The 27,375-nt window shown below is 45.4% G+C and overlaps 1 protein-coding gene across 2 annotated transcripts; it reads left to right on the top strand.

Moving 5' to 3' along the window:
• The first annotated feature begins 10,685 nt into the window (after nt 1–10,685).
• On the top strand, nt 10,686–26,529 carry ANKRD40 (ankyrin repeat domain 40). Of its 2 annotated transcripts, XR_007132014.1 has the most exons (6): nt 10,929–11,099; nt 17,082–17,230; nt 18,254–18,739; nt 22,990–23,171; nt 24,058–24,346; nt 24,496–26,529. XR_007132014.1 is itself a non-coding variant. In XM_047759274.1 (5 exons), the coding sequence occupies exons 1-5, from the start codon at nt 10,966–10,968 to the stop codon at nt 24,202–24,204; spliced, it is 1,098 nt and encodes a 365-aa protein (XP_047615230.1). In that variant the 5' UTR covers nt 10,686–10,965; the 3' UTR covers nt 24,205–26,529. The 2 variants fall into 2 exon arrangements, 1 of the variants encoding a protein (XP_047615230.1); XM_047759274.1 differs by having other exon boundaries at nt 10,686–11,099; nt 24,058–26,529.
• The last annotated feature ends 846 nt before the right edge of the window (nt 26,530–27,375 follow it).

Below are 27,375 nucleotides of genomic sequence, written 5' to 3'. Positions count from 1 at the left end.
GCCGTGCGCGCGCGTGCGCCCGCCGGGACACGCCCAGGCCTGGGAGGTGAGGACCAGCCGCCTCCACCGGCCCGGGGGCGGAGCCTACAGAGTCCAGGACTCCGCCCCTGCCCAGTAGCACCTCCCCATCCCTCGCCAAGCGAAACCAAAGGCTTCCTAACGTGTTAGGTCGTGCGTCCTCGCTGCCCAAGCTTAGGTCTTCTCGAGTTCTTTTAGAGGAATAGAAGCCTACGTTTTGAAGCTTCGACACCGCTCCGAAATGGAGAAAAGGGCATTGCATCCCTCTGTACCACTCAGTGCCATCTTCCAGTGGAGGAAACCCAAAGAACAGCATTCATAACGAGTTCTGATTGCCTTCTCCTAGTCTCTGTGCTTGCCACCTCTTCTCTCTGGCTTGGTCCTCCCATTCCCATTCCCTGATTCACAAGGCTAGGAAATAAAGGCAGGAAGAGATAAGGCTTGACTACAAGGTCAAGAGGAGTATGCCTCCCAGTCTGGAATTTTTTTTTTAATTACTAAATTATTTATTTAATAAATATCAGAGTACTTACATGTGCCAGGTAAGTTCTTGAAGCAAAGCTCTAAACCTTTGAGGCACACAGACCTTGAGGATTAGTAAGGGAGGCAGTCACTAAGGAAATAAATATAGGAGTTCCCGTCGTGGTGCAGCGGAAAAACGGATCTGACTAGGAACCATGAGGTTGCCTCACTCAGTGGGTTATGGATCCGGCGTTGCCATGAGCTGTGGTGTAGGCCGCAGATGCGGATTGGACCTGGTGTTGCCGTGGCTGTGGTGTAGGCCAGCAGCTACAGCTCCAATTAGACCCCTAGCCTGGGAACCTCCCTATGCCGCCAGTGTGGCCCTAAAAAGACCAAAAAAAAAGAAGAAATATATATAAGAATACCTGTTGTGGTTCAGAGGGTTAAGAACCTAACTAATATCCATGAGGATGCAAGTTGGGTCCCTGGCCTTGCTCACTGGATTAAGGATATGACATTGCTTTGAGGTGTGGCATAGGTCATAGATGCCACTGGGATCTGGCTTTGCTGTGACTGTGGCATGTGGCTGTGGCGTAGGCCAGCAGCTGCAGCTCCCATTTGACCCCTAGCCCAGAACTTACATGTGCTGCAGGTGTGGCTCTAAAAAGACCCCCAAAAAAAGAGAGAAAAGAAAAAGATACAAATCAGTTTGTAGAAATAGCAGTGATGATGAGGGAGTTTTTAACTGATGGCTGTTGTTTTCTCAATTAAGCTTTTTTTTTTTTTTTAGCCATGCCCGCAACAACCAGAGCCACAGCAGTGACAACACCAGATCCCTAACCCACTGAACCACAAAGGAACTCCTCAATTAAGCATTTTCTGAAGTTTCACCACTGCCACAACCACCAAAAATGAAAAAAAAAAAAAAAACCTTATGAAACTTGAGTGCAAAGTTAACAGCTTCTGCTCACTAAAACTTTTTAATCTAATTCTCTCATTTCTTCCACAGACTTTAATGGTACTCATACTTTGCCAGGAACTGGATTAGTGGCCAGGAATACAGATAGATGTATAAGACTTAGTTCTCAGAAAGCTCCTGATCTATGGAAGACAAAAATGTAACAATAACCTTGAAATAAAATAAAAGGAAAATTCAGCGGCAAAAGTTCCTACCCAGTCACACATTGGGCAAGTCTTAGCCTATAGCTCTCTTTTTCCCAGACTCTAAAGGGCAGCCACAGTGCAATGTGTATTACCACTGCAGATAATGATTTTATTAATTTATCTTTTTCATTAATTCAACCAGTGCCAGCATCATTTGTTTCAGACTCTCTACTGGGCATCAGGGATTCAGAAATAAAAGTAGTCATTATTAACAAATCACAATGTCCAGTCTACAGACAACTTTTATAGATTATCTGAGTGGGTTATTTTCTGATGAGTAGATGGAAAACAACTATCAGTCAGTGATTTCCAAACCCCATTCCCTATATACGTTACTAAAGCAAAGTGTTACAGACTGAATTGTGTTGTTCCCCCCCACACAAACACACGCAAATTCGTATGTTCAAATTCTCAGAACCCCCATTAGTACCTCACAATGTAATTATATTTGGAGGTAGAGCCTTTAAAGGGATGATGAAGTTAAAATGGATCCCAATACAAACTGACTGGTATCCTTATAAGAAGAGGAAATCTGGAGTTCCCGTGGTGGCGCAGTGGTTAACGAATCCGACTAGGAACCATGAGGTTGCAGGTTCGATCACTGGCCTTGCTCAGTGGGTTAAGGATCCGGCATTGCCGTGAGCTGTGGTGTAGGTCACAGACAGGGCTCCGATCCCGAGTAGCTGTGGCTATAGCGTAGGCCAGCAGCTCCAGCTCCTTTTCGATGCCTAGCCTGGGAACCTCCATATGCCGCAGGAGCGGCCCAAGAAATGACAAAAAAAGACCAAAAAAAAAAAAAGAAGAAGAAGAAGAAATCTGGACACACAAAGAGACATCAGGTAGGCACACACAGAGGAAAGGCCAAGTGAGGACATAGTGAGAAGGCAAGGCGGCCACCCACAAGCCAAGGACAGAGGCTTCAGGAGAAACCAAACCTGCTGACACCCTGATCCTGGACTATGAGCCTCCAGAACTGTGAGAAAATAAACTTCTGTTGTTTAAGCCCTGAATCTGTAGTACTTTGTTATGGCAGCTCTGCTGAGCTAATGTAGAAAGGAAGTCACAGGACTATGGTCTTCTAACTGCTTCCCAGCCTTCAGTGTGGCCTCCATATCCTCCATCTGCTCTGCTGCCTTGGTCATCTTTCTATATGTAAATCTGTTTGTGTCTCTTCCCTGCTCAAAACCTTTCAATGCTTCCCCATCTAAAATTTAAACACCACAAGGTCACCCATGGGAGTTCCCTGGTGGCTCAGCAGGTTAAGGATCCAGCATTGTGGCTGCTGTGGTGCTGGTTCAATCCCTAGCCCGGGAACTTCTGCATGCCAAGAGCATGACCCAAAATAGATAAACACCACAAGGTCACCTGTGATCTGACTCACTTTTCCAGCTTTTTGCAACTGCTTCCCCACAGCCAGCACACCCCTGCTTCCCACCACATCACACCAAGGTCCACTGCTCCAGACACAGAATGCTCTTTCCTCACCCCAGGAACATCTACCCATATTTCTCAGCTCACAGTCCAGGCATCACCAGCTCTGTAAAGCCAACCTAGACCCCTATTCTCCATCTGCCACACGCAACTGATCATTTTCTTCTTTGTGACACCATTTTATTTTACAGATTTTGAGGTTGGTCACACGATTCTACAGACGTCAGTCTTTTCCTTTAAAATGAAAGTTCCTCGAGTTCCCATTGTGGCTCAGTGGTAATGAACCCACTAGTATCCATGAGGACGTGGGTTTGATCCCTGGCCCTGCTCAGTGAGTTAAGGATCTGCATTGCCATGAGCTGTAATGGTTACAAACAGGGCTTGGATCCCACGTCGTTATGGCAGTGGCATAGGCCGGCAGCTACAGCTCCAATTCGACCCCTAGTCTGGGAACCTCCATGTGCCTAAAAGGACTAAATAAATAAAATAAAATGAAAATTCCTCCCTTTCCATATGCCTGGTGGCAGCTGTTGGTTTATCGCAAAGGTAAGCCAAAATGGGCTCTTACAGGGAGTTCCCGTCATGGCTCAGTGGTAACGTAACAAACCCAACTAGTATCCATGAGGTTTCGGGCTCAATCCCTGGTTCTGCTCAGTGGGTTAAGGATCCGGCATTGTCACGAGCTGTGGTGTAGGTTGCAGACTCGGCTCAGATCCCAAGTTGCTGTGGTTATGGCCAGCAGCCACAGCTCCAATTTGACCCCTAGCCTGGGAACCTCCATATGCCACGGGTGCAGCCCTAAAAAGACAAAAAAAATTTTTTTTCAATAAAAATAAAAGTAATATCAGGACTTCCCATTCAGCTCACAGCATAACTACTCACCCTACTCAGTGTTGCTTCTACAGTGGCCGTGGCTTGACCCCTGGCTCAGGAACCTCCATATGCCGCAGGTGCGGCCACTTGTTTTAAAAAAAAAAAAAGGTAATATTTCTCAGTCTAGTAAGTATTAAAAGTCATCTTGGGTAAACCCACTTTAACCATTCCCATAAAGCTCCTGAGCAAAAGTCATAGAGTTGCTGTCAATACAAGTTCATGGTTTCCGATTTAACTCAGTCATTTTCCTCATTCCTGCTCTAACTATGCTCAATATCCTTATCATTCAACAAACTTGCCAAGCCACATAATTATGCCCACGTTCAGCACACCACCCCCTTCTATTTGCTTCCCATCTTCCAGTAAGACTACGGGAAGGCTTTGTTTCTCAAGGCGAATTTAGTGTGTAGGAAATATGGAAGAGGAATTGCCCCACCTCTTTCCAATTCTGGCTTTGCTGATGTAATAGTTTGTTTAATTTTGAAATCTAATTGCTGGTTTCCTTGAATTAATTTTTCTCTTATTCTCTCTTTAGGTCTTTTAAAAGGTTCACTTAAATGTTTTCCAGAAAACAAGTGGCAGGCTCATAAAACCTCTTGAGACCTAAATTCCTGTCTACCAAAACCAAAACCAAACCAAAAAAAAAACAAACAAAAAAACACTCTTAAAACCTGTGTGTGTATATATTTGGTCTCTTTAGGGCCACACCCACGGCATATGGAGGTTCCCAGGCTAGGGGTCGAATTGGAGCTCTAGCCGCTGGCCTATGCCACAGCCACAGCAATGTCAGATCCAAGCCGCATCTTTTTTTTTTTTTTTTTTATTTTCCCACTGTACAGCAAGGGGGTCAGGTTATCCTTACATGTATACATTACAATTACATTTTTTCCCCCAGCCTTTCTTCTGTTGCAGCATGAGTATCTAGACAAAATTCTCAATGCTATTCAGTAGGATCTCCTTGTAAATCTATTCTAAGTTGTGTCTGATAAGCCCAAGCTCCCGATCCCTCCCACTCCCTCCCCCTCCCATCAGGCAGCCACAAGTCTCTTCTCCAAGTCCATGATTTTCTTTTCTGAGGAGATGTTCACTTGTGCTGGATATTAGATTCCAGTTATAAGTGATATCATATGGTATTTGTCTTTGTCTTTCTGGCTCATTTCACTCAGTATGAGATTCTCTAGCTCCATCCATGTTGCTGCAAATGGCATTATGTCATTCCTTTTTATGGCTGAGTAGTATTCCATTGTGTATATATATACCACATTTTCCGAATCCAATCCTCTGTCGATGGACATTTGGGTTGTTTCCATGTCCTGGCTATTGTGAATAGTGCTGCAATGAACATGCGGGTGCACGTGTCTCTTTTAAGTAGAGTTTTGTCCGGATAGATGCCCAAGAGTGGGATTGCGGGGTCATATGGAAGTTCTATGTATAGATTTCTAAGGTATCTCCAAACTGTTCTCCATAGTGGCTGTACCAGTTTACATTCCCACCAACAGTGTAGGAGGGTTCCCTTTTCTCCACACCCCCTCCAGCACTTGTTATTTGTGGATTTATTAATGATGGCCATTCTGACTGGTGTGAGGTGATATCTCATGGTAGTTTTGATTTGCATTTCTCTTATAACCAGCGATGTTGAGCATTTTTTCATGTGTTTGTTGGCCATCTGTATATCTTCTTTGGAGAAATGTCTATTCAGGTCTTTTGCCCATTTTTCCATTGACTGATTGGCTTTTTTGCTGTTGGGTTGTATAAGTTATTTATATATTCTAGACATCAAGCCCTTGTCGGTTGCATCATTTGAAACTATTTTCTCCCATTCTGTAAGTTGTCTTTTTGTTTTCTTTTGGGTTTCCTTTGCTGTGCAAAAGCTTTTCAGTTTGATGAGGTCCCATGGGTTTATTTTTGCTCTAATTTCTATTGCTTTGGGAGACTGACCTGAGAAAATATTCATGATGTTGATGTCAGAGAGTGTTTTGCCTATGTTTTCTTCTAGGAGTTTGATGGTGTCCTGTCATATATTTAAGTCTTTCAGCCATTTGGAGTTTATTTTTGTGCATGGTGTGAGGGTGTGTTCTAGTTTCATTGCTTTGCATGCAGCTGTCCAGGTTTCCCAGCAATGCTTGCTGAAAAGACTTTCTTTTTCCCATTTTATGTTCTTGCCTCCCTTGTCAAAGATTAATTGACCATAGGTGTCAGGGTTTATTTCCGGATTCTCTATTCTGTTCCATTGGTCTGTCTGTCTGTTTTGATACCAGTACCACACTGTTTTGATGACTGTGCAAGCCACATCTTTGACCTACATCACAGCTCACGACAATGCTGGATCCTTAACCCACTGAGGGAGGCCAGGGATGGAACCTGCCTCCTCATGGATGCTAGGCAGATTCGTTTCCACTGAGCCACGACGGGAACTCCTAAAACCATATATTTTGCGTGGAGGGGTGGTTCAACTAAAGGAATAAACGTCTGTTAAATAAATTTTTAAGAATAAAAAAATAGGATGTCCCTGATGGCATAGCAGGTTAAAGATCCAGGGCTGTCACTGATGTGGCTCAGATCATGGTTGTGATGCGGTTTGGATCCCTGGCCTGGGAACTTCCCCCTGACCGATCTCCACCACTCCTTTACAACTTCCCTCTCCAAGGTGACCAGCAACCTCCTGTGGTTAAATCCACTCTCACCTTTCAGTCCTGTCTTGCCCTGTCTGCAGCATTTGACCCTGTGGATTACCCTCTTTTCAGCAAACACCTCTGCACGTCTTCGCTTTTCTTTCTGCTATTCCAGTTGCTCCTCTTCAGTCTCATTTGAGGCATTTCCCTTTTCTGTCCACTATGAAAATGACCGGTGCTCTTTTGGGGTCTTTGGCTATCTTCTTTCAACACTCAACACGGTCTCTTGGGGCCGTCTCTTCCATTCCCATGATTTCAGCTAGCTCCTTTTGCTGTTGATGGCCAAATCCAAATCGCCAGCTCAGAATTCCTTTTTATTTATTTATTTATTTTTTTCCAGCTAGGACAATAGATTATTTATTTATTTTTTATTTATTTATTTATTTTTTTGTCTTTTTGCCATTTCTTGGGCCGCTCCCGCAGCATATGGAGGTTCCCAGGCTAGGGGTCGGTCGAATCGGAGCTGTAGCCACTGGCCTACGCCAGAGCCAGAGCAACGCGGGATCCAAGCCACGTCTGCAACCTACACCACAGCTCACAGCAATGCCAGATCTTTAACCCACTGAGCAAGGGCAGGGACCGAACCTGCAACCTCATGGTTCCTAGTCGGGTTCATTAACCACTGCGCCACGACGGGAACTCCAACAACAGATAATTTATTGTACACGTGTTACATTCAGCCACAACTGAGAACAGAAATAGTCCAGAAAGTCAGAGATTAAAGGCCAAAAACCCAAAGGTGATGGTTTTGATATGAGCAAGGTGGGTCTCAATGTGGTCAAGGCGATCAGAATGGTGAAAAGTTGTTCTAGGAGTTCCTGTTGTGGCACAGTGGAAACGAATCCAACTAGGAACCATGAGGTTGCAGGTTCGATCCCTGGCCTCACTTAGTGGGTTAAAGATCTGGCATTGCTGTGAACTGTGATGTAGGTCGCAGATGGGGCTTGGATCTGGCATTGCTGTGGCTCTGGCGTAGGCCGGTGGCTACAGCTCCGATTCGACCCCTAGCCTGGGAAGCTCCATGTGCCATGGATGCAGCCCTAAAAAAAGCAAAATAAGAAAAAAAGAAAAAAGAAAAGTCGTTCTAGATCCATTGAGGCAAGTTCTAAACAGAAGGCATGCAGTCCAACAAACTGTGGCAACGTCCCTGGCCTCTGGGCTGTCCCTGCTTCTGCTCTGGTGGCTTGTTTACTTGGACCTCTGCCTCATCTTTCTTTGTTTGCTCTTCAGCCTGCACATTCATTTCTTCCTCCACTTCACTCTCATGGCACAGAGCCTTCTCAGAAGATGCCGCTAAGGCCCAGAGCATTTTTTTTTTAATTTTAATTTTTTGCTTTTTAGGGCCACACCGGTGGCATGTGGAAGTTCCCAGGCTAGGGGTCCCAGGCTAGGCCAGTCTACGCCATAGCCACAGCAATGTGGAATCCAAGCCACATCTGCGAACTATACCACAACTCACGGCAACGCCGGATCCTTAACCCACTGACCAAGGCCAGGGATCGAACCCGCATCCTCATGGTTCCAGGTCGGGTTTGTTCACTACTGAGCCATGAAGGGAACTCCCCAGAACTCCTTTTTAAACGTCATACCCGTATGTGACAACAGGGACAATGCTGAGTCCTTAACCACTAGGCCACCAGGGAACTCCCCATATGCACACCTGTTTACTGGGCATCTCCGCTGAAATGAAAATCTGGAAAGAAAGCACGGGCTTTGGAGTCAAACTTCTTGAGTTCAAAGCCTTGCTCCATCACTAAACTGCATGGTGCTGGGCAAGTTACTGACCTCTCTGTGCCTCAGATAACAATGGTGGTTCTAACAGGGTTGTTGTGAGAATTAAATGAGACAATTGATGTACAGCACTTAGCGTAGAGCCTGGCAATAGGTAAATGTTGATATTAATAATAATTAAAGGTTCTCAGAAAACTTAATTCAACTGATTCAATAGATCCCAAAGCTCTTTATTCTTTGACCCAAAATCTCAGGAAATGACATCATTATCTACCCAGCCAGAAACTCAGGTGTTGTCTTTGTTTCCTGGACACGACTTAGCCTCCCGTTCTATCAGGTGCTCTTCCTGAACTTAACCTTGTTGTTATATACCACAGAGTGTTTGCAACATCCAAACTTTATACATAGTCATTCAATCCACAGAACAATCCTGCACTGTAGGTGCTATTATTATCATCCGTATTTTGCAGATGCAGAATTTGAGGAAAAGAAGTGTTAAGTAACTCATCTGAGACTATACAAGAGGCAGTAGGGTTTCATTTTATTTTTTTATTTTTTATTTTATTTTTTGTCTTTTTGCCTTTTCTAGGGCCGCTTCCGCGGCATATGGAGGTTCCCAGGCTAGGGGTGGAATCAGAGCTGTAGTGGTCAGGCCTACGCCAGAGCCACAGCAACGCGGGATCTGAGCCACGTCTGTGACCTACACCACAGCTCACGGCAACGCCGGATCCTTAACCCACTGAGCAAGGCCAGGGATCGAACCTGCAACCTCAGTTCCTAGTCGGATTTGTTAACCACTGAGCCAGGACGGGAACTCCAACTACCCGTGTTTTTGAACTGCTTTTTCACAAAGAGGCCACTATCTACTCCCATGTCACTCAAATTGTGCTAAAAGACCCAGTTCCAGCACTATGCACGTCAGCTTCCGATGGAATATGATGCTGGAATTGAGAATTAAAATTTAAATTGGGAGCAAATAAAAAATGTCAGCTCAAGCAGAGTTCCAATTTACCATACGGTCGATTTCAGGGCTCAGGCGGTTTATATTCAGCACTACCTGGGGTGCACTATGTACTGTGTGAACGACTATCATAATAAACAAATAATAATGGTTTTTCTTAAACAGTAGCAAGAAAAATGCCTGCTGTGCAAACCCTGGGCTGCCCCCAAGGGAGGGAATTGAAAACTCCATGCCTAAATGTGTCACTTCCTATTTCGTCTCCTCTCTGTTTTCAGTCCTTCCTCCTTTCCACCCCAGGTTTATTTCCTTAATCCTCCAGACCCCATCTGCAAGCTTCCATCCTGTGCCACATTGGAAGATCTCTCCCAGGCACCTGGGCTCAGCAAAGCCGTCCTTTTTTTTTCTCCTGCTGGGTAGTAAAGCAGTGCCAGCCCAGGCTCTGAGCCTCATTAAATTGATTAGGCAAAGAGTCAGGTAAAATGCTGTCTATACTTGCACCGTGGCTCTGGCCAGCTCCGGATTATCAGGGAGGAGGATAACTCCAAAGCCTCTTTGGTGTTCTTCTTTTCTTTTTTTCCTTACATGGCTTTTGCGAAGGGTAATTAATTGTGATTATACGCAGTAATAAATTACAATGTATAGGCCTTGCGCACAATCTATTTTTTTTCCTGAAAGCCACGTTAGAAGAAATCTGTCTAAAATGAGATGTAAAACAACAGCAATTGAAATAATCGAAATAGGAGTTCCCGTCGTGGCTCAGTGGTTAGCGAATCCGACTAGGAATCATGAGGTTGCGGGTTCGATCCCTGGCCTTGCTTAGTGGGTCGATGATCCGGCGTTGTCGTGAGCTGTGGTGTAGGCTGCAGACGCGGCTCGGATCCCAAGTTGCTGTGGCTCTGGCGTAGGCCGGTGGCTAAAGCTCTGATTCGACCCCTAGTCTGAGAACCTCCATATGCCGTGGGAGTGGCCCTAGAAAAGACAAAAAAAAAAAAAAAAAAGAAAGAAAAAATCGAAATAAAAGGTCCCAAGCACTGTCAAAGGAAGAAAAAACCGTGTAGTCTATTTCCGCAATAATGGGTGTATAATAGTAGGATCGATTTCACCTCATTTTCCCATCCTGCTGGGCAAGAGTTGGCTCAGATAAGGAAAAAGAGCCAAACACACCAGTTATTTCTGATGCCCGGTAAACAGCCTGCGCCAGAGGAGAAGGCTTTCTGGCTCTCAAATAAGAGTTCTTCGCTTTACTTGTGTCTGTCCTCCTCCCTCCGAGCTGCTTGGTGGGGAGTTCTAAAAATAGTCGGTGAATCACCGCAGATAATACCGTGCAGCGGTTACATAAAGCGCCGGCCCGCGCGGGAGCCGGGGCCGAGGGTAGGAACGGAAAATATCTGGGTCACGGTTGTCACTCTGAATAAGTTCCCCCGGAGCCGGCCTGCGGGAGGCGCGGCCGGGAGGAGGCTTGGGCCCGCGGGCCGGGAACAGCAGGGCAACGGCGGGCGGCCCGCGGGAGGGAGCCGAGGCCCGGGTCGGGCGCGGGAGGCGGCGCGAGCGGGGCGGGCGAACTCCGCGCGGTCTCCCCATGGCGGGGAGCGGGCCGCCGCGGCGGCGACGCTGACCGGCCGGGGCGGGGCGGGGGCCTGGGGCCGAGGGAAGATGAGCGCTCTGCTAGAGCAGAAGGAACAGCAGGAGAGGCTGCGGGAGGCCGCGGCCTTGGGGGACATTCGGGAGGTGCAGAAACTGGTGGAGAGCGGGGTGGATGTGAACTCCCAAAATGAGGTCAACGGCTGGTAAGTGGGGAGCGGGGGAGGCCTAGGGTCAGCGCTGACAGCCCGGGACGCGACCTCGGCCTAGCGCTGCCCCAGACGCCCGCTTAGGCGTGGCCGGGCGCTCCGGGCCTCCGAGGCTGTGCGCCCTGGAGGCCAGCCCTGGTCCCCCTGCTTCGGGTAGTCTTCGGCGCGTCGTGCCCAAGTCCCGGCCCACGTGGTCCTGCCCCGGCAGCGCCCACCCGAACCCTGGCGCCCCGCCGTTCCCCCCCACCCCCTGCCCCAAAACGTGGCTGGAACGGCGCAGGCTGCGAATTCTCACCCTAAGATGGAGCTCACCCCAGTTTGAATCCTCAGTTTTCCTGAAGAACACATCTGTGCAGAGCAAAAAGCATAAAACAACTGAGCAAATATGAATCTTATAAACTAACATAATTTCTTTTCCCAAGACTAGGGAAAAAAAATCACTTGTATTCTTCGTGTGCTTCCCCTCTCACTACAGCAGTGATTTGCTGCTACCTCCAGCTGCCTGTTGCAGGAAGACTCATTCATTTATTCTATAGAGTGTTTTTGTTTTGTTTTCTTAACAACAGTTTCAAATATGAGACTTTATCCAAGACTTTAGATGCCTGCCTGCCATGGAGTTCTTCCCAACTAATAAGAAGTCTCAGTTTAAGATGTGCTGGTGGTGAAATGTTTAGTATTAAGTTACAGAATGTGGTATTATTCTGCTCTCTTAACATCTAAATTTTAATTTTTTTACTTGGTCCAGGTAATGCTTAACCAGCCTATTTTGCTAGCTGAGAGTTAAAGTGAGTTTGCAAATGTTATCTACCTATCTATCTATCTATTTATTTCTGGCTGCCCCTGCAGCATTCGGAAGTTCCCAGGGCAGAGATGGAACTGCGCCACAGCAGTAACCAGAGCAGTGACAACATCAGGTCCTTAACCTGATGAACCACCAGGGAACTCCACAAATGTTTTATTTTTTAAAGGGGAATCATACATTTTAAGACCAAAAGGTACGTGGGAGATGGGTTCAACCCCAGAGAATAACTTGCCCTAGGTCACACAACAATTTTAACAAAATAGCCAGGACCAGAATCACCATTTCCTAACTTCCTCACAAAGCCTACCTAACCTCCCTCCCTACCCTAAAGAAAATAGCCTGGGTGTCTGTCCGGAAAGCCAGGAGACAGTAGAAACTGCCTTTTTGTTTTGTTTAAAAGTGTTTGCAAACTAGCTTGCTTTTCTGTGTGTGCCATTTCTAGCATTGCTCTGTGGTTCATGAGCTGTCTTCATTGTTTTGGCACTGGGAGGCAGTGTTGTGTAGAAGAACCAGCCTGCTTTCCTGCAGGATCTTCTCCATTCCTGCTTAACAATACAATCTTGCTCACATCACTTCATTTTCCAGTTACTTCAGAAGAGTATTGTCAACATTTAAGAAGATGAGGCAAGATATACCTAGCTAACATTTATTCGGCTTGCTCTGTAGCACAGATTCCACGTGCTTTATTTCATTCACATCTACTCAAGGATATAGCTATTGTTATTCTCTCCAATTTGCAAATGAGGAAACTAAGGCTCAGAACGATTAAGTCATTTCCCCAAGGTCACAGAATTTATAGTAACTAATGGAGCTGGGAAACAAATCCAGAATCTGACTCCAACCACCCTCCTTTATTTGACTGCACCTGCCACGGTAGGTGGAATTTCCTGAGCCAGGGGTTGAACGTGCACCACAGCTGTAACCAGAGCCACAGCAGTGACAACGCCAGATATTTAACCTGCTGAGCCACCAGGGAACAACAAACCCTGCTTTCGTTTGTTTTTTTTTTGTTTGTTTTTTTAGGGCCGAAACCTGCGGCCTATGGAGGTTCCCAGGCTAGGGGTCAAATCAGAGCTGTAGCGGCTAGCCTACGCCACAGCCACAGTAATGCCAGATCCGAGCAGTGTCTGTGACCTACACCACAGCTCCCGGCAACGCCGGATCCTTAACCCACTGAGCGAGGCCAGGGATCAAATCCGCAACCTCATGGTTCCTAGTCGGATTCATTTCCGCTTCGCCACAGCAGGAACTCCCTGGCTTTCATAGATTTAATTGAGGAAGATGTCTAATAGGACTTCAAATTCGACATGTCCAAGGTTCAGTTCCTGGTCTCTCTCATACCCCTAACTGCCCCAGCCTGCTCCTGAGTTCTCCTCTCAGCATCTGAGTGCACAGGCCAGAACTTTTAGTGCCTCCTGTCTTTCCCTCACATCCCACATTCAATCAAGCTGCTAATACCACCAGCTCCACCTTCAGGATATAGTTGGAATCTGACCGCTTCTCACTAACTCCACCACTACACCTCTGGTGCAAAGCCACCATGGTTCTGTCACTTGGATTAAGGCAGTAGCCTCCTAACTAGACTCCTTGCTTCTACCCTTCTACCCTATATCTTTTCTTAACACAGCAGCCAGGAGGATCCTGACTTAAAACATAACTCAGGGAGTTCCTCAGTGGTTAACAAATCCGACTAGAAACCATAAGGTTGCGGGTTCGATCCCTGGCCTTGCTCAGTGGGTTAAGGATCCAGTGTTGCCGTGAGCTGTGGTGTAGGTTGCAGACGCGGCTTGGATCCCGCTTTGCTGTGGCTCTGGGATAGGCTGGCGTCTACAGCTCTGATTAGACCCCCTAGCCTGGGAACCTCCATATGCTTCGGGAGCGGCCCAAGAAATGGCAAAAAAAAAAAAAAAAATCAGATCCTTTTACTCTGCTCAGAACTCTTTAATGGCTCCCATCTCACTCTGACTAAAAGCCCACAGGGTGCTACAGTTTCTACTCCTTGCCCCCCATCCTCCTTTACCTCTATGCCTCATCTCTGGATTTACCCTCTTGCTCCCTTCATTCTGCTTCTCTGGTCTCCTTGCTTTTCCTGAAAACACCAGGCATCAGGTTGGTTCAAGGCCTTTATATTTTCTCTTCCCTTCATTTAAAATGCTTTTGCTCCCTCACCTCCTTCAGGTCTTAGCTTAAATGTCCCTGTTGGTGAGTCTTTCCTTGGCCCTCAATGCATACCATGCCCTCCCCTAACTGGCATTCCCGGATCCCTTTCCTTGCTTTGTTGTCCTAACAACACTTAATTGCCAGGTATCATACTGTTTGTTTTTCTTATTTGCTGGTTACCTGGGTTTCCTCATCAGTAAAATGGGGTTGTTTAACTCATGGGTTGTTTAGAGAATTAAATAAATTAGTATATCTAAAGCTTTCAGAACAATGTCGAGTGTATAAAGCATTATATCTGTGTTAACTATTATTTTTTTTATTAAGCAGTGTGCTGGGTAATGGAATATAAAGGTTACCTTCAAAAACCTTAGTCCGTAGCATAGAAAAGCAGAATGGTTACTGCTTTCAATTCTTAGTTGCTCTGTAACCACCCTTTCTGCACAAATGAATGATGCCCATTGCCTCTGGTCTGAAATACTTCCTAGTACTGATAGGATATTCTGACTACAAATTTAAAACTTAAAGAGTTGATGTTCAAAGCTACAGCTCCCACATCAGTTGTAATTCAAGTGTCATGCGTACCCTTGGCTTTAAGCAACAAGTGTAATAGCTCATGAAGAAGCTGAAATACGGCCTGGCTATAATGCCTGTGAGTTATGGCTGACCAGAGCCACAAGTCTGGACTGTAAATGATGATCACTCAGGGTTGGCTGTGGGGGATGTGCTGTGTTAACTTAACCCGACTTTACATGGCAATGCTTTAGCTAGTTGGTTTGTCCCAAAGAGTCTCAGATCCACTGGCAGTATATTACTTCCTTCACTCTCAAGCTTGTCATGAACAAGTGATTTACTACTAGCAAGTAAGCGCTTGATTTCCAAAAGGGAACATATTTTTCTCATCATGCTCCATTCATTTTTGAGTGCCCGCTCGTCATTATAATTATTCATTTTTCAAACTTATAGAGCCATCCACACACAAACACACTCTCAGCTGCAGTTTGCCCAGAATCAAGGATGTGTGGGATCCTTCCACTCCAAGCAATGTCCACCGAGTCCTTGGTTCACTCACTCAACAAGGATGATTTAAGTACTTGTACGTCCAAGCGGATACCTTCTTATCTTCATGGAGCCTATAGTGTGGAAGTCCATCTCAAGACTGTTGCCTTATTTTCCCCAAATTGGCATTCTTTTCATCATAGAGTACTCTTTAAAGGCACCTGGATAATCTAATTCTAATAAATAACAGTGTGGAATGTCACTCTGGAACATCAGTGGAGTTGCTTCCAGACAGCCAGGCAAGCTGGCTTTCTGTAAGTCATAAATATTAAAGTACCCTGGACAAATCAGCTTTTCCCTGGAACCAGATGAACTTTCTAGATAGTTATATTTCTCAGGCTAGCTACCTAACCCTCACTATTGAACATACATTCTATCCTTACCTATTTATTTTTGTCTATAAGCTCTGAAGATATTTATCACAGTTCAATTAGAGAGTTGGTGAATGTGGAAAATCCAAACCAGAGGGGAAAAGGTATTTTCCTTCCATAACGTCATTCCATTTTGGCAACTGGGGATGAATTTAGTAGTTCTGAATCCTTTTATTTCTATTAAGATGGAGTTTTGGCCAGCGTGCTAATTATATTTCTATGCAGTATAAAAATAATGGCCCTGCAGACCGTGCAAAATCTCTTCCTATATGTATAATATTAAGTAATTCTACTTAAATGAGTTGAATACTTTAGAAGAGTTCTCAGAAATTTTGCTGTTGCTATACATTTATTAAGTGCTTTAGAAATTAAAATATGTGTGCAATGCCTTGTGTTTAAGCAGATGAGGATAGGTTTGTAGGCTTCCGGAGAGAACTAGAGAAGTGATTTTTTTTTTCCTTTTTTGGCCCAACCAGCAGCATATAGAGGTTCTCAGGCCAGGAATGGAACCTGCACTGCCTCAGAGACAACACTGGATCCTTAACCCACTGCACCATAGCAGGAACTCCTGGAAATCCTTTGTGTATGCATGTGAAGGAAAGAAAAGTGAATAGGGAAAGAGTAACTGAGAGTCAGGAATCTGCTGTAGTAATTTTAGTGGCAGAGTAAGCTGCAGATGAGAGATGGTTATTTTATTTGTCTTTTTAGGGTCTCACCTGCAGCATATGGAAGTTTGCAAGCTAGGGGTCAAGTCAGAGCTGCAGCTGCCTGCCTGCAGCACAGCCACAGCAACTCAGGATCCAAGCCTCATCTGTGACCTACACCACAGCTCACGGCAACGCTGGATCCTTAACCCACTGAGCAGGGTCAGGGATCAAATCTGCATCCTCATGGATACCAGCCGGGTTCATTTCCACTGAGCCACAACAGGAACTGTTGGTGAAAATACATTCTAAAGAGAACTGGTTGGAGTTCCTGTCGTGGCTCAGTGGAAACAAATCCCACTAGGCACCACGAGGCTGCAGGTTCAATTCCTGACCTTGCTTAGTGGGTTAAGGATCCAGCATTGCCGTGAGCTGTGGTGTAGGTCATAGATGTGGCTTGGATCTGGCGTTGTTGTGACTGTGGTGTAGGTTGTCAGCTGTAGCTCCGATTAGACCCCCTAGCCCGGGAACCTCCATATGCCGCAAGTGCAGCCCTAAAAAGCAAATAAATAAATAAATAAATAAATAAAGAGAACTGGGATAATCTAATGAGCGACATTGACAGAGTTGATACCCAGCAATGTCATTAGAGTTATCCAGCCAACCAGCCAGGCAGCCAGCCTTGTGGAAGCCATTGAAATTAAAGCTCCTAGGATAAATTATCTTTTCCCAAGGGCCAGAAATGAAATTTAAAAGTAGCTTTTAAGCATATTAAATATTTTGATCATCTGCTTTTGAAAAGAGAAGTTAAGATTACTGGTCTGATTTTCTGGTTCTAGTTGGATTCTTAACAGGCTTGTATATATTTGTTTATCAGCGTGTAGAATTTGAAATCCCAAATAACCTGTGCTCTTTTAACAATCACTTTTTTTTTCCTTTGGGACAGGACCTGTTTACACTGGGCATGTAAACGCAATCATGGTCAAGTGGTCTCTTACTTGTTAAAATCAGGAGCTGACAAAGAGATTCTTACCACAAAGGGAGAAATGCCAGTCCAATTAACATCGAGGAGGGAAATCAGGAAGATTATGGGAGGTGAGTCTGTGTTTTGAGGCAACTTTGATTCTGTCAAACTAATTTAAGACATGGCATTATTGGCTACACTCCTTTTTTTTTTTTTTTTTGTACTTTTAGGGCTGCACCCGTGGCATATGGAGTTTCCGAGGCTAGGGTCGAACTGGAGCTGGAGCTGCTGGCCTACACCACAACCACAGCCACAGCAACGCCAGATCCACCTCATCTGCGACCTACACCACAGCTGATGGCAATGCCTGATCCTTAACCCACTGAGCAAGGCCAGGGACTGAACCTGTGTCCTCATGGATTCTAGTCAGGTTCATTTCCACTGAGCCACAATGGGAACTCCAACCAGTCAATTTCTAAAAGCAAGATAGTACTTACTGTGCCAAGATAATAGTTCCTTGTTGTTTCTGGGAAGGTAGGCATTCTAAAGTTTTTCGTGGTTTTGTTTTTTGTTTTTTTGTTTTTTTCCTTGGCATGTGGAAGTTCTAGAGCTGGGGATGGAGCATGAGCCATGGCAGTGATCTGAGCCACTGTAGTGACAATGCCAGGTCCTTAACCTGCTGCATGACAAAGGAACTCCCAAATTTTGTTTTTTTAATCTGTACACTTTAAGGTGATAAAAATGATAATGATGAACCTGCAGTAAGCACTGACCAAAATATTTATCATACACAAAAGGACACTAGCTTTCACAAGTTACCCTTTACTTGATAATTTTTATTTATTTACTTGTTTATTTATTTATCTTTTTAGGGCTACACCCTCGGCATATGGAAGTTCCCAGGCTAGGGGTCAAATCAGAGCTACAGCTGCCGGCCTACACCACAGCCATAGCAATGCAGGGTCCGAGCCGAGTCTGCAAGCTATACCACAGCTCATGGCAATGCTGGATCCTTAACCCACTGAGCAAGGCCAGAGATTGAACTCGTGGCCTCATGGGCACTAGTCGGGCTCGTTATCCCTGAGTCACGAAGGGAACTCCTACTTGGTAATTTTTAAAAAGCTATATAAATGTTCTCTTTTCTTCTTTTTAAGTGGAAGAAGATGATGATGATAGCGACAACCTCCCCCAGCTGAAGAAGGAGTCAGAACTGCCCTTTGTTCCCAACTATTTGGCCAACCCAGCCTTCCCTTTTATCTACACCCCTGCGGCAGAGGATTCAGCTCAGCTGCAGAATGGGGGCCCCTCCACACCTCCTGCATCACCCCCTGTGGATGGCTCACCTCCATTGCTGCCCACTGGGGAACCTCCCCTGCTTGGGGCCTTTCCACGGGACCACACCTCACTGGCACTGGTTCAGAATGGGGATGTGTCTGCCCCCTCTGCCATACTCAGAACACCAGAAAGCACAAAGCCAGGTCCTGTCTGTCAGCCACCAGTGAGTCAGAGTCGTTCCTTGTTCTCTTCTGTCCCGTCCAAGCCACCGGTGTCTCTGGAGCCTCAAAATGGGGCATATGCAGGACCAGCGCCAGCATTCCAGCCATTTTTCTTCACTGGAGCATTTCCATTTAATATGCAAGGTAACCTTTCCTCAGCAGCCTCTGCAACAGGGCAGATGGTGTCCAGAGGTCTAGGGCTTGACTTCCTGGGTTTCTCAGGAGTAGGGGTGGGATTTATTTATTTTAAGTATAATTACAAACTTACAGAAAAGTTGCAAGACTAGTATAAGGAACTCTCAATTCAGATTCATAAGTTACCATTCGCCCTTTTGCCCTGGAGTACTTAAGTACGTATTTCCTAAGAACAGGAATAGTCTCTCACATAATCACAGTACAATGATTACATTTAGGAACGATAACCTTGATATAACACTATTTTCCAATCCTGTAGTCCATATTTCGTCATCTGTCTCAGCAGTGCCCTTCGTAGCTGTCTTCACTCCCTCCACTCCTGCCCGCTGCCCAGGATCACCCACTGCATTTGCTTATCATGTTGTTAGGGTCTCTTTTGATCTGGAGCATTTTTTCAGCCTTTAGCTCTTATTTTGGACCTCAGATCCATTTATTTATTTATTAAATGGCCACATCCACGGCACATGGAAGCTCCTGGACCAGGGATTGAATCAGAGCCACGGCTTCATCATTGGACTGGGGATCAAACTCACACCTCTGCATTGGCTCAAGCCACTGCATTCAGATTCTTAACCTACTGCTTCTTGGCAGGAACTCCTGGACCTCAGATTTCTAAAGAGTCCAGGCCAGGGGTTCCCATTATGGCTCAACAGTCATGAACCATGAGGATGCAGGTTTTCCCTGGCCTTGCTCAGTGGGTTAAGGGATCCAGCATTGCCATGAGCTGCAGTGTAGGTAGCAGGCCTACAGTTGGATCTGGCATTGCTGTGGCTGTGGTGTAGGCTGGCCACAGCTCCAATTCAACCCCTGGCCTGGGAACTTCCGTAAGCCAAAGGTGTGGCCCTAAAAAGGAAAGAGAAAAAAAAAAAGTCTAGTCCAGTTATTTTGTAGAAAACGATTTCCTATCATTTTTCTCTGTTTATTATTATTATTTTGTTTTTGTTTTTGTTTTTTAATTTTTATTTTTTTATTACTAAAATGAATTTATCATGTCTGTAGTTGTATAATGATCGTAACAATCGAAGATTTCACAGGATTTCCATCCCACAGCCCAAGCACATCCTCCCACCCGCCAAACTCTCTGTTTATTATTATTTATTCTACTATAAAGAAGGGCTTTCCTTTCTCCATTGTATAAATATGAACTTATAGATCCTTATTTTATTCATTGGGTTATAATCCATTAATATCATTATTTTGATGTTCAAATTAGGCCAGATTTATCCAGATGGAGTCCCTTGAACCTAGTTCTGTGTCTCTCGGACATGTCCATCATTCTCAGAGTACTTCCTTACTTTGTGGTACAGGAAGATGTTTCAGGCTCCTTTCTCTGCCCCAGCCTTGGAATCCACCATTTCTTCCAGGAGCCCTGGTTCTTTTGGGTAGAGAATGGTATTCAGAAACCAGAATGTAAATACTAGGTGTGCTCATTGCTGCTCATGTATCATTTCTCCTAGGCTCCCTCAGAGGACAGAGTTAGGAAAGAAAGAAAAAAGCAAGGAAACAAAGAGCAATTGAATGATAAAGGAAAGATTCACTAGGAAGATATAAACTAAATATATATGTGCCTAGAAACATAACTTCAATGCATTCTGAGTTCTCATTTGTCACAACAAACTTATAAGCTGGCTATTATTAGTGTACATTTATACATATACATTTTAGAAATGGAGAAACTTAGAGAATCACACATTTAGTACATGATAGAGCTGGGATATACCCATTCGTACTGCAGCCAATTCAGGCTTCAAAGATTACAAAAAATAGAATTGAAAGCAGCTCCCTCAATTTATGACAAAAGCAACAAACTCTCCATTGATATTATAGATGAAAAGTAGAAAATGAACGTATGCTTCCTGGATATTGTGTTGCAGGCTCACTTGAGAGGATTAGTGAAGTTTAAAAAAAAGATGTGGGCAGCACCAGTGCCCTAATTGTGGTTTCTAAATACCATCTCCGGTTCCTGTTGTGGCTCAGTGGTTACCAAATCTGACTAGCATCCATGAGGACACAGGTTCGATCCCTGACGTCGCTCGGTGGGTTAAGGATCCAGCATTGCCATGAGCTGTGGTGTAGGTCACAGACACGGCTCAGATCTTGTGTTGCTGTTGAGCTGGTGTAGGTAGGCCAGCGGCTACAGCTCCGATTCGACCCCTAGCCTGGGAACCTCCATATGCTGTGGCTGTGGCTGTGGCCCTAAAAAGGCAAAAATATATACATGCATACATACATCCATGCATGCATGCCATCTCCATGTCTAGGGATCACTGAAGGAATGCCATGGCTGATTTAAGGTCTTGGGCCTGATAGGTACAAGATTTATTGGGTACAGTTTGTTGAGGGACAAAAAAGAAAGCCTCAAAGACCAATGGAGACTGCTACTGGGGTTTCTTTTGGGGGTGATGAAAGTGTCCTACAGTTGGATTGTCATAATGTCCTAAACCACTGGTATATGTTAGAGGGTGGGTTTTATGATATATGAATTATACTCAAATGAAACTATTATTGAAGTTTGATTTTTGAAAGTATACTTATTTTTTTAAAAGATTAATGGGAACCACCATCATTACCACTGCGAAGGCCGTGGCAATGATGACTGACTGTGGGTCATAGGAAACATTTCTTTTTTAGTATTTTTTTTTTTTTTTGTCTTCTTGCCATTTCTTGGGCCGCCCCTGGGGCACATGGAGGTTCCCAGGCTAGGGGTCGAATCGGAGCTGTAGCTTCCGGCCTACACCAGAGCCACAGCAACGTGGGATCCGAGCCACGTCTGTGACCTACACCACAGCGCATGGCAACGCCGGATCCTTAACCCACTGAGCAAGGGCAGGGATCGAACCCGCAACCTCATGGTTCCTAGTCGGATTCGTTAACCACTGCACCACGACGGGAACTCCAGGAAACATTTCTTAATTGATAGGCATGGTGAGAGAATTGACTAGTGAAGAGCAATTCTGGATTCTAGGAGGAAGACTACAGCTAGTACCAAAGTATGCTGAGCACACTCTCACCACATGGATTTTCAGTGGGCAAAACCTGCTGACAGATGATAAAAATCTCAGAGATTAGGACAAAATTTACTATGATAAAGAATATAGCATAGCTGGAGAACATGAAAAAAGGCCGAATGCAGGAGTTCCTGTCGTGGCGCAGCGGTTAACGAATCCGACTAGGAACCATGAGGTTTCGGGTTCGATCCCTGCCCCTGTTCAGTGGGTTAAGGATCTGGCATTGCTGTGAGCTGTGGTGTAGGTTGCAGATGCGGGTTGGATCCCGAGTTGCTGTGGCTGTGGTGTAGGCCGGCAGCTACAGCTCCAATTCGACCCCTAGCCTGGGAATCTCCATATGCCACGGGAGTAGCCCAAAGAAATATCAAAAAGACAAAAAAAAAAAAAAAGGCCCTACCCCCTAAGACTTTGATATTTATGAGTAGTTTATCTTTTTGCTCTTTTACTGTATTTATTGCAAGGATTTTCATATGTCATAAATAGCTTTAGATCCACAATTGTTAAATCTTCGTAGAGTTAATACTTATAGAGTATCTTGTACCCTATTTTGCCCGTACCTTTTTTTCTCTTCTCTTTCCCTTCTTCTACTCATACTCAAACCCATTCTCAAGCCTTCACCTGCTTAGCGCCAGCAGCAGAAGTAAATTATCCTTTGGTACAGCTGGAATGGTTGTCTGTCCATCCACCCCCTCCCCCGCTTTCACTCTGTGAACCACACTCAGATATAGGGAGGACAGTGGAGGCAACTGCATCAGCAGAGCCAGAACTGGGCCTGAGCAAACCTTCCTGATGGTTCTTCTTTTTCTTTTTGTCTTTTTAGGGCCACTCCCATGGTATATGGACGTCCCCAGGCTAGGGGTCAAACTGTAGCTGTCGTTGCTGGCTTACCCCACAGCCACAGCCACACCAGGATCCGAACCTGTCTACAACCGACACCATAGCTCACAGCAACGACAGATCCTTAACCCACTGATCGAGGCCAGGGATTGAACCTGTGCCCTCACGGATACTAGTGAGGTTTGTTACCACTGAGCCACGACAGGAACCCTCTACTTGGTTTTCTTATTGGGTGCCACAGGCCTTCAGGACAGGGTGTGATTAAGGGTAACTATCCTCTGGAAAAAGATCTAAAATTACACCAGCCGACTGTGTCAGAATCACTCATTAGCGTTTCTCCCCCTTTTTTTCTAGAGCTGGTGCTCAAGGTGAGGATTCAGAACCCATCTCTTCGAGAAAATGATTTCATTGAAATTGAACTGGACCGACAGGAGCTCACCTACCAGGAATTGCTCAGAGTGAGTTGCTGTGAGCTGGGTGTTAATCCCGACCAAGTTGAGAAGATCAGGAAGTTACCCAACACTCTGGTAAGAAAGGTAAGAGAAGTCTGTTAGGTGGCTGCTTTTTCCATTTGGAAAATACCCAGCTTCTTCCTTGGTTATATGAGTCACAGTTGAAGAAATAGGAAGAAAAGAGAAATGAAGCAAGGGGTGGCTTTCCAAATGTAATCACTGAGCTTTCTCTCCTCTCTTGCGCCGACAGAGACATTGGCATTTCTGAAAGTTATAGGATTCCAGAGAGAATGTTCCAAATTGCCATTCTTTTTTTTTGTTTGTTTGTTTTTTGTTTTTTTCCTGCTTTTTAGAGCCGCACCCTCGGCCTATGGAGGTTCCTAATTGGAACTATAGCTGCCAGCCTACACCACAGCCACAGCAATGCCAGACCGAACCTCGTCTGTGACCTACACCACAGCCCACAGCAACGCCGGATCCTTAACCCAGTGAGCAAGGCCAGGGATCAAACCTGCAACCTCATGGTTCCTAGTTGGATTCGTTTCCGCTGAGCCACAGCAGGAACTCCCCCAAATTACCATTCACATGTACCTATTTTTGGTTGTTTCTCTAGTGATCTGTAAGGATTACTTTAGTGTAAGAGCCAATGTGTCTTGTGTTTTATAATGTGAGAACCAGGCTGAATCAGAGGGCAAATCTACGTATGTACAAGTGTGGTCCTCCCAGCATCTCTGGGTTCCCTGAACATCGGGCTTCTGGCTGCTCGGGGCACCTGAGGAAAACATCCCTGCACTGTCTCTGCCTCCGAGGTGTGCTCGTCTTGCAGCAACTGCTCTTAAGGGCATCTCCCATTCCAACCCATTTCCCGCTCCTGGAGACTTGCCCGCACTATCCCTGGTATCGACACAGCCCAGCAGCCCTAGAGAGACAGGTGGCTTCTCTTAATCTGTTTACCCTGTTTTCATTTTAGGACAAAGATGTTGCTCGACTCCAAGATTTCCAAGAGCTGGAACTGGTTCTCATGATAAGTGAAAATAACTTTCTGTTCAGAAATGCTGCATCCACACTGACTGACAGGCCTTGCTATAACAGGAGAGCTTCCAAACTGACTTACTAATGCAGCAGGGACTTTTAATCACTGAGTATTGTGAGTGTGCATCACCTCTGGGCCAAGGACAAGCCATTGATCTACATGCCTTGGATGCCCGGGAGGGCCCCTGGTGCCACGGCATAGTATACACTAACATCGTTCTGCCAAGGTAGGAAGCCCCTGACCCCCAAGCAGCGGTGCCACTCTTCCAAGTCTCTTGGTGCACAATAAACCTATCGCTTGAAGCTGTGAACAGCTGAGAAGTGGCCTGGAGAGGCAGAAACCGTTGGTTCTCTATCCAGTGTGTTTTATGCGCAGAATGTTGAGAGAGCTGTCTGAGCAGACGCGGAGAGAGAGCAGAGCCTCCTTCCAGCCGGGCCTGTTGACAGTGCACCTGAAGGGCCAGGACGCGCTTCTCGAAGTGCTGCATGTTCCCGACTCTCCTGAAACGTGAACTGTCTAGAGAGGAAACCTGGGGTCGGCGAGGTCCTGGGCTCGGGTATTGTGGTGTGACTTGTGGCTGTGAGGTTTCACATAACATATTTATAAATGTTACTCAGGTTAAAAGTATTTAAGAATAACAGTTACCTACTTGTAAATATGCTGTTAACCAAAAGAGCTTCCCCTCCCCCCCCCACCTTTCCTTTGTCCACACTCACGACTGCTTCTGTCTCTAGCCTGCCATTGCCGTCATCTCTGCATCACCTCCCTTTCGTGGTCACTAGAGGGCTCTCTGATGCTTTCTAAAAGAGCAACGTTTTTCTGGTTTGTTTGTTTTTTTTTTTTTTTCCCTAATCGAAGCGGTTCCTGTCTTCTCTGCGTCTGTGTTTAATTGCACCGAAAGAGACGAGCACAAACATTGCCAGTCCATGTTCTCCACTTTCATTTTCCACTAGAAAGGAAAAGCAATTTTCCAGACTGAATCTGTGGCTATTTTAAAGGTGACTGTGGGAAACTGCACTAAAGGAGGTAGCATCTTTATTTTTGTATCAAAGATAAAGCTTATTTTGAGATTATTAGGATTTTTACACAACTCTGAAATCTGTTGCTTTTGTAAACAGGTTGTTTGATCTTAGGGATCCCCCACGACCACCACCAACCCACTTGACAAAGTCAGTTGAGCGTCTGCCAGGCTTTGTTCTGGAAACAAACACCTGATCCAACTCTTGAGCATGGCATGAGAATTTTTTAAAAGAACGCATTTAAGGATTCTTTTCCTTTCCTTCAGTGTCATTAATGTGGAGAAGAAGAGCCACTGTCTTGTTGAAAATAAACAGCTTAACTTTAGAAATAAGACCGAGCACACTCAGACCAACAGGAGAGCAGGGGTTTGAAGCCAGCTGCTGAAGGGCGTCCCTGCTGTCTTAAGAAGTTTTCTCCCCATAGTGCCTATAGTTTCCAAAGAAACTTAACTTCCTAACTGTGTTAATTTTATTGGAACACTGCAATTGAGCGAGGGCATGCAGCAGTTGTCAGTGCAAGAGAATACTGTGCTAAGATAATGGCCTCCTGCTGCTGCCTAAATGGTGAGCTGAGGTTGAGGTGTTTTCAAGGCCAGCTTCACCGCGTGGAGTCACTCAGCTCGGTGACTTAATTGTATTACACCAATTACTGATGGTGAGTTACTCACCCTCGTGCAGCCTTGGCCTGGCAGCGTAAAGGTTACTTATTACTCCCTTTCTCTGAAGTGCTTTGAAGAAGAAACTTCCCTTGTGTTTCAACCAGTCAGGAGCTGGTTTGTCTAGACATGCTAACCTTTTTTCCCTTATCTTTGGAAAAAGAAAAAAAAAAGTTGCAATTTACTGATACAATTAAGGCTAGTTTTATCCTGGAATACATGAATTCAGTATTAATTTCTGTCTCAACCCCTGGGGTTAGTACACTTCCAGCCATCCAGATCAATTAGGGATTCTCAGAAGCTGTGGAGGCCCCTGGCTGGGAGGTGGCCTAACAGAGGAGCAGCTCCAGGGCATTTCCCAGGCCTGGAACCTGGGCCGAGGAGGAGTCACAAGTGAGAGATGGGCCTGCCCTGCCCTCTCTCCTCCCTTTTAAGGTCCTCTGTGGTCAGCTGACTCTTGAGTAAGGCAGTGGAATTAGACTGCACAGTTGCTGGTAGGTGAGCTTAAGGTCTTAATCTATGCATTCAGAGAAATATTTTTATATGGTTTGTGTAATTTATAACAAGGATTTTTTTTTTTTAGCTTTGTTAACTGTGAATTCACCCCTCCTCCTCCACTGCATATTTAAAGCATGTGTTCACACTGTGTGTAAACATTAACTGAAGATTTTTCTCTTTGTGCATCGCTGACGGTTGAAGGATAATAAGTATTATTAAAATTAAATATTAACCGACCAAGCCCATATTCTTTCACACTGGCCTCCTAAACAGCACACTGTACTTCTAATCATACGGGGTTCAAATTGTTGGACAGTTCCAGGGACAAAACCCGCTGGAGGAGGACTCGAAGGGACCAGTCCCCACCCGAGCCTCCTGCATCCTGCTGCTGTGGTGGTGCTCACGCCTGTCAGTGGCACCTGGAGACAGATATTTTGTGCAGTGTCTTTCGTCTCAGTTCCCAGCAGTCAGCTTTATTTTCCCGTAGTAGCTGAGCCAGCTAGATGGAGGTCATCCTCTATTAACCACCTTTCTTGATTATCCTATTTACTTCACACAACTGAGCCTCTCCTTTGGGCTGTCGGCACCTGTCAGGGCCTCCAGGAGCTCAGAGGCAAACTCCCAAGACAGGAGAGGAAATACAGCCTCCCAGCTTCAGATCTTCAGCTGAGAATGATGCCGAATGAATCTGCATTTCTGTTGGTTTAGGGCAGCTAGAGCCTCACAAAGCAGACGTCATGCCAAATTGGTGTAATAAATCAGGGATCATAGCCGAGACCTTTTCTTAGCACCAAGGAGAGGCAGAATAATTTGGGCATTTGTGCTTTCATACTTGCTTTATCACAAGGATGGAAGTCTTCCATACACTCATAAACATCCTGGGCAGAAACAACCTGCCAAAAAAAATGTGATTAACCTTTAACAAATAGTCCTGCAGCACAGGCTGGCCCAGGACATATGGCAAAACCAGATCAAAGGAGCCATCTCCACATCTACTTTAAACTATTTAGGGTGGAGGCAAAAAAACAAACCATCACCCACAACCAATCACATCATACCAAGAATAAAGGGCCAAGAAATGA

The sequence above is a fragment of the Phacochoerus africanus genome, chromosome 14 (genome assembly GCF_016906955.1).
Source record: "Phacochoerus africanus isolate WHEZ1 chromosome 14, ROS_Pafr_v1, whole genome shotgun sequence".
NCBI lineage: Eukaryota > Metazoa > Chordata > Mammalia > Artiodactyla > Suidae > Phacochoerus > Phacochoerus africanus.
Note: the sequence above shows the minus strand (reverse complement) of the source record. Positions and strands in the feature narration are given on the sequence as shown.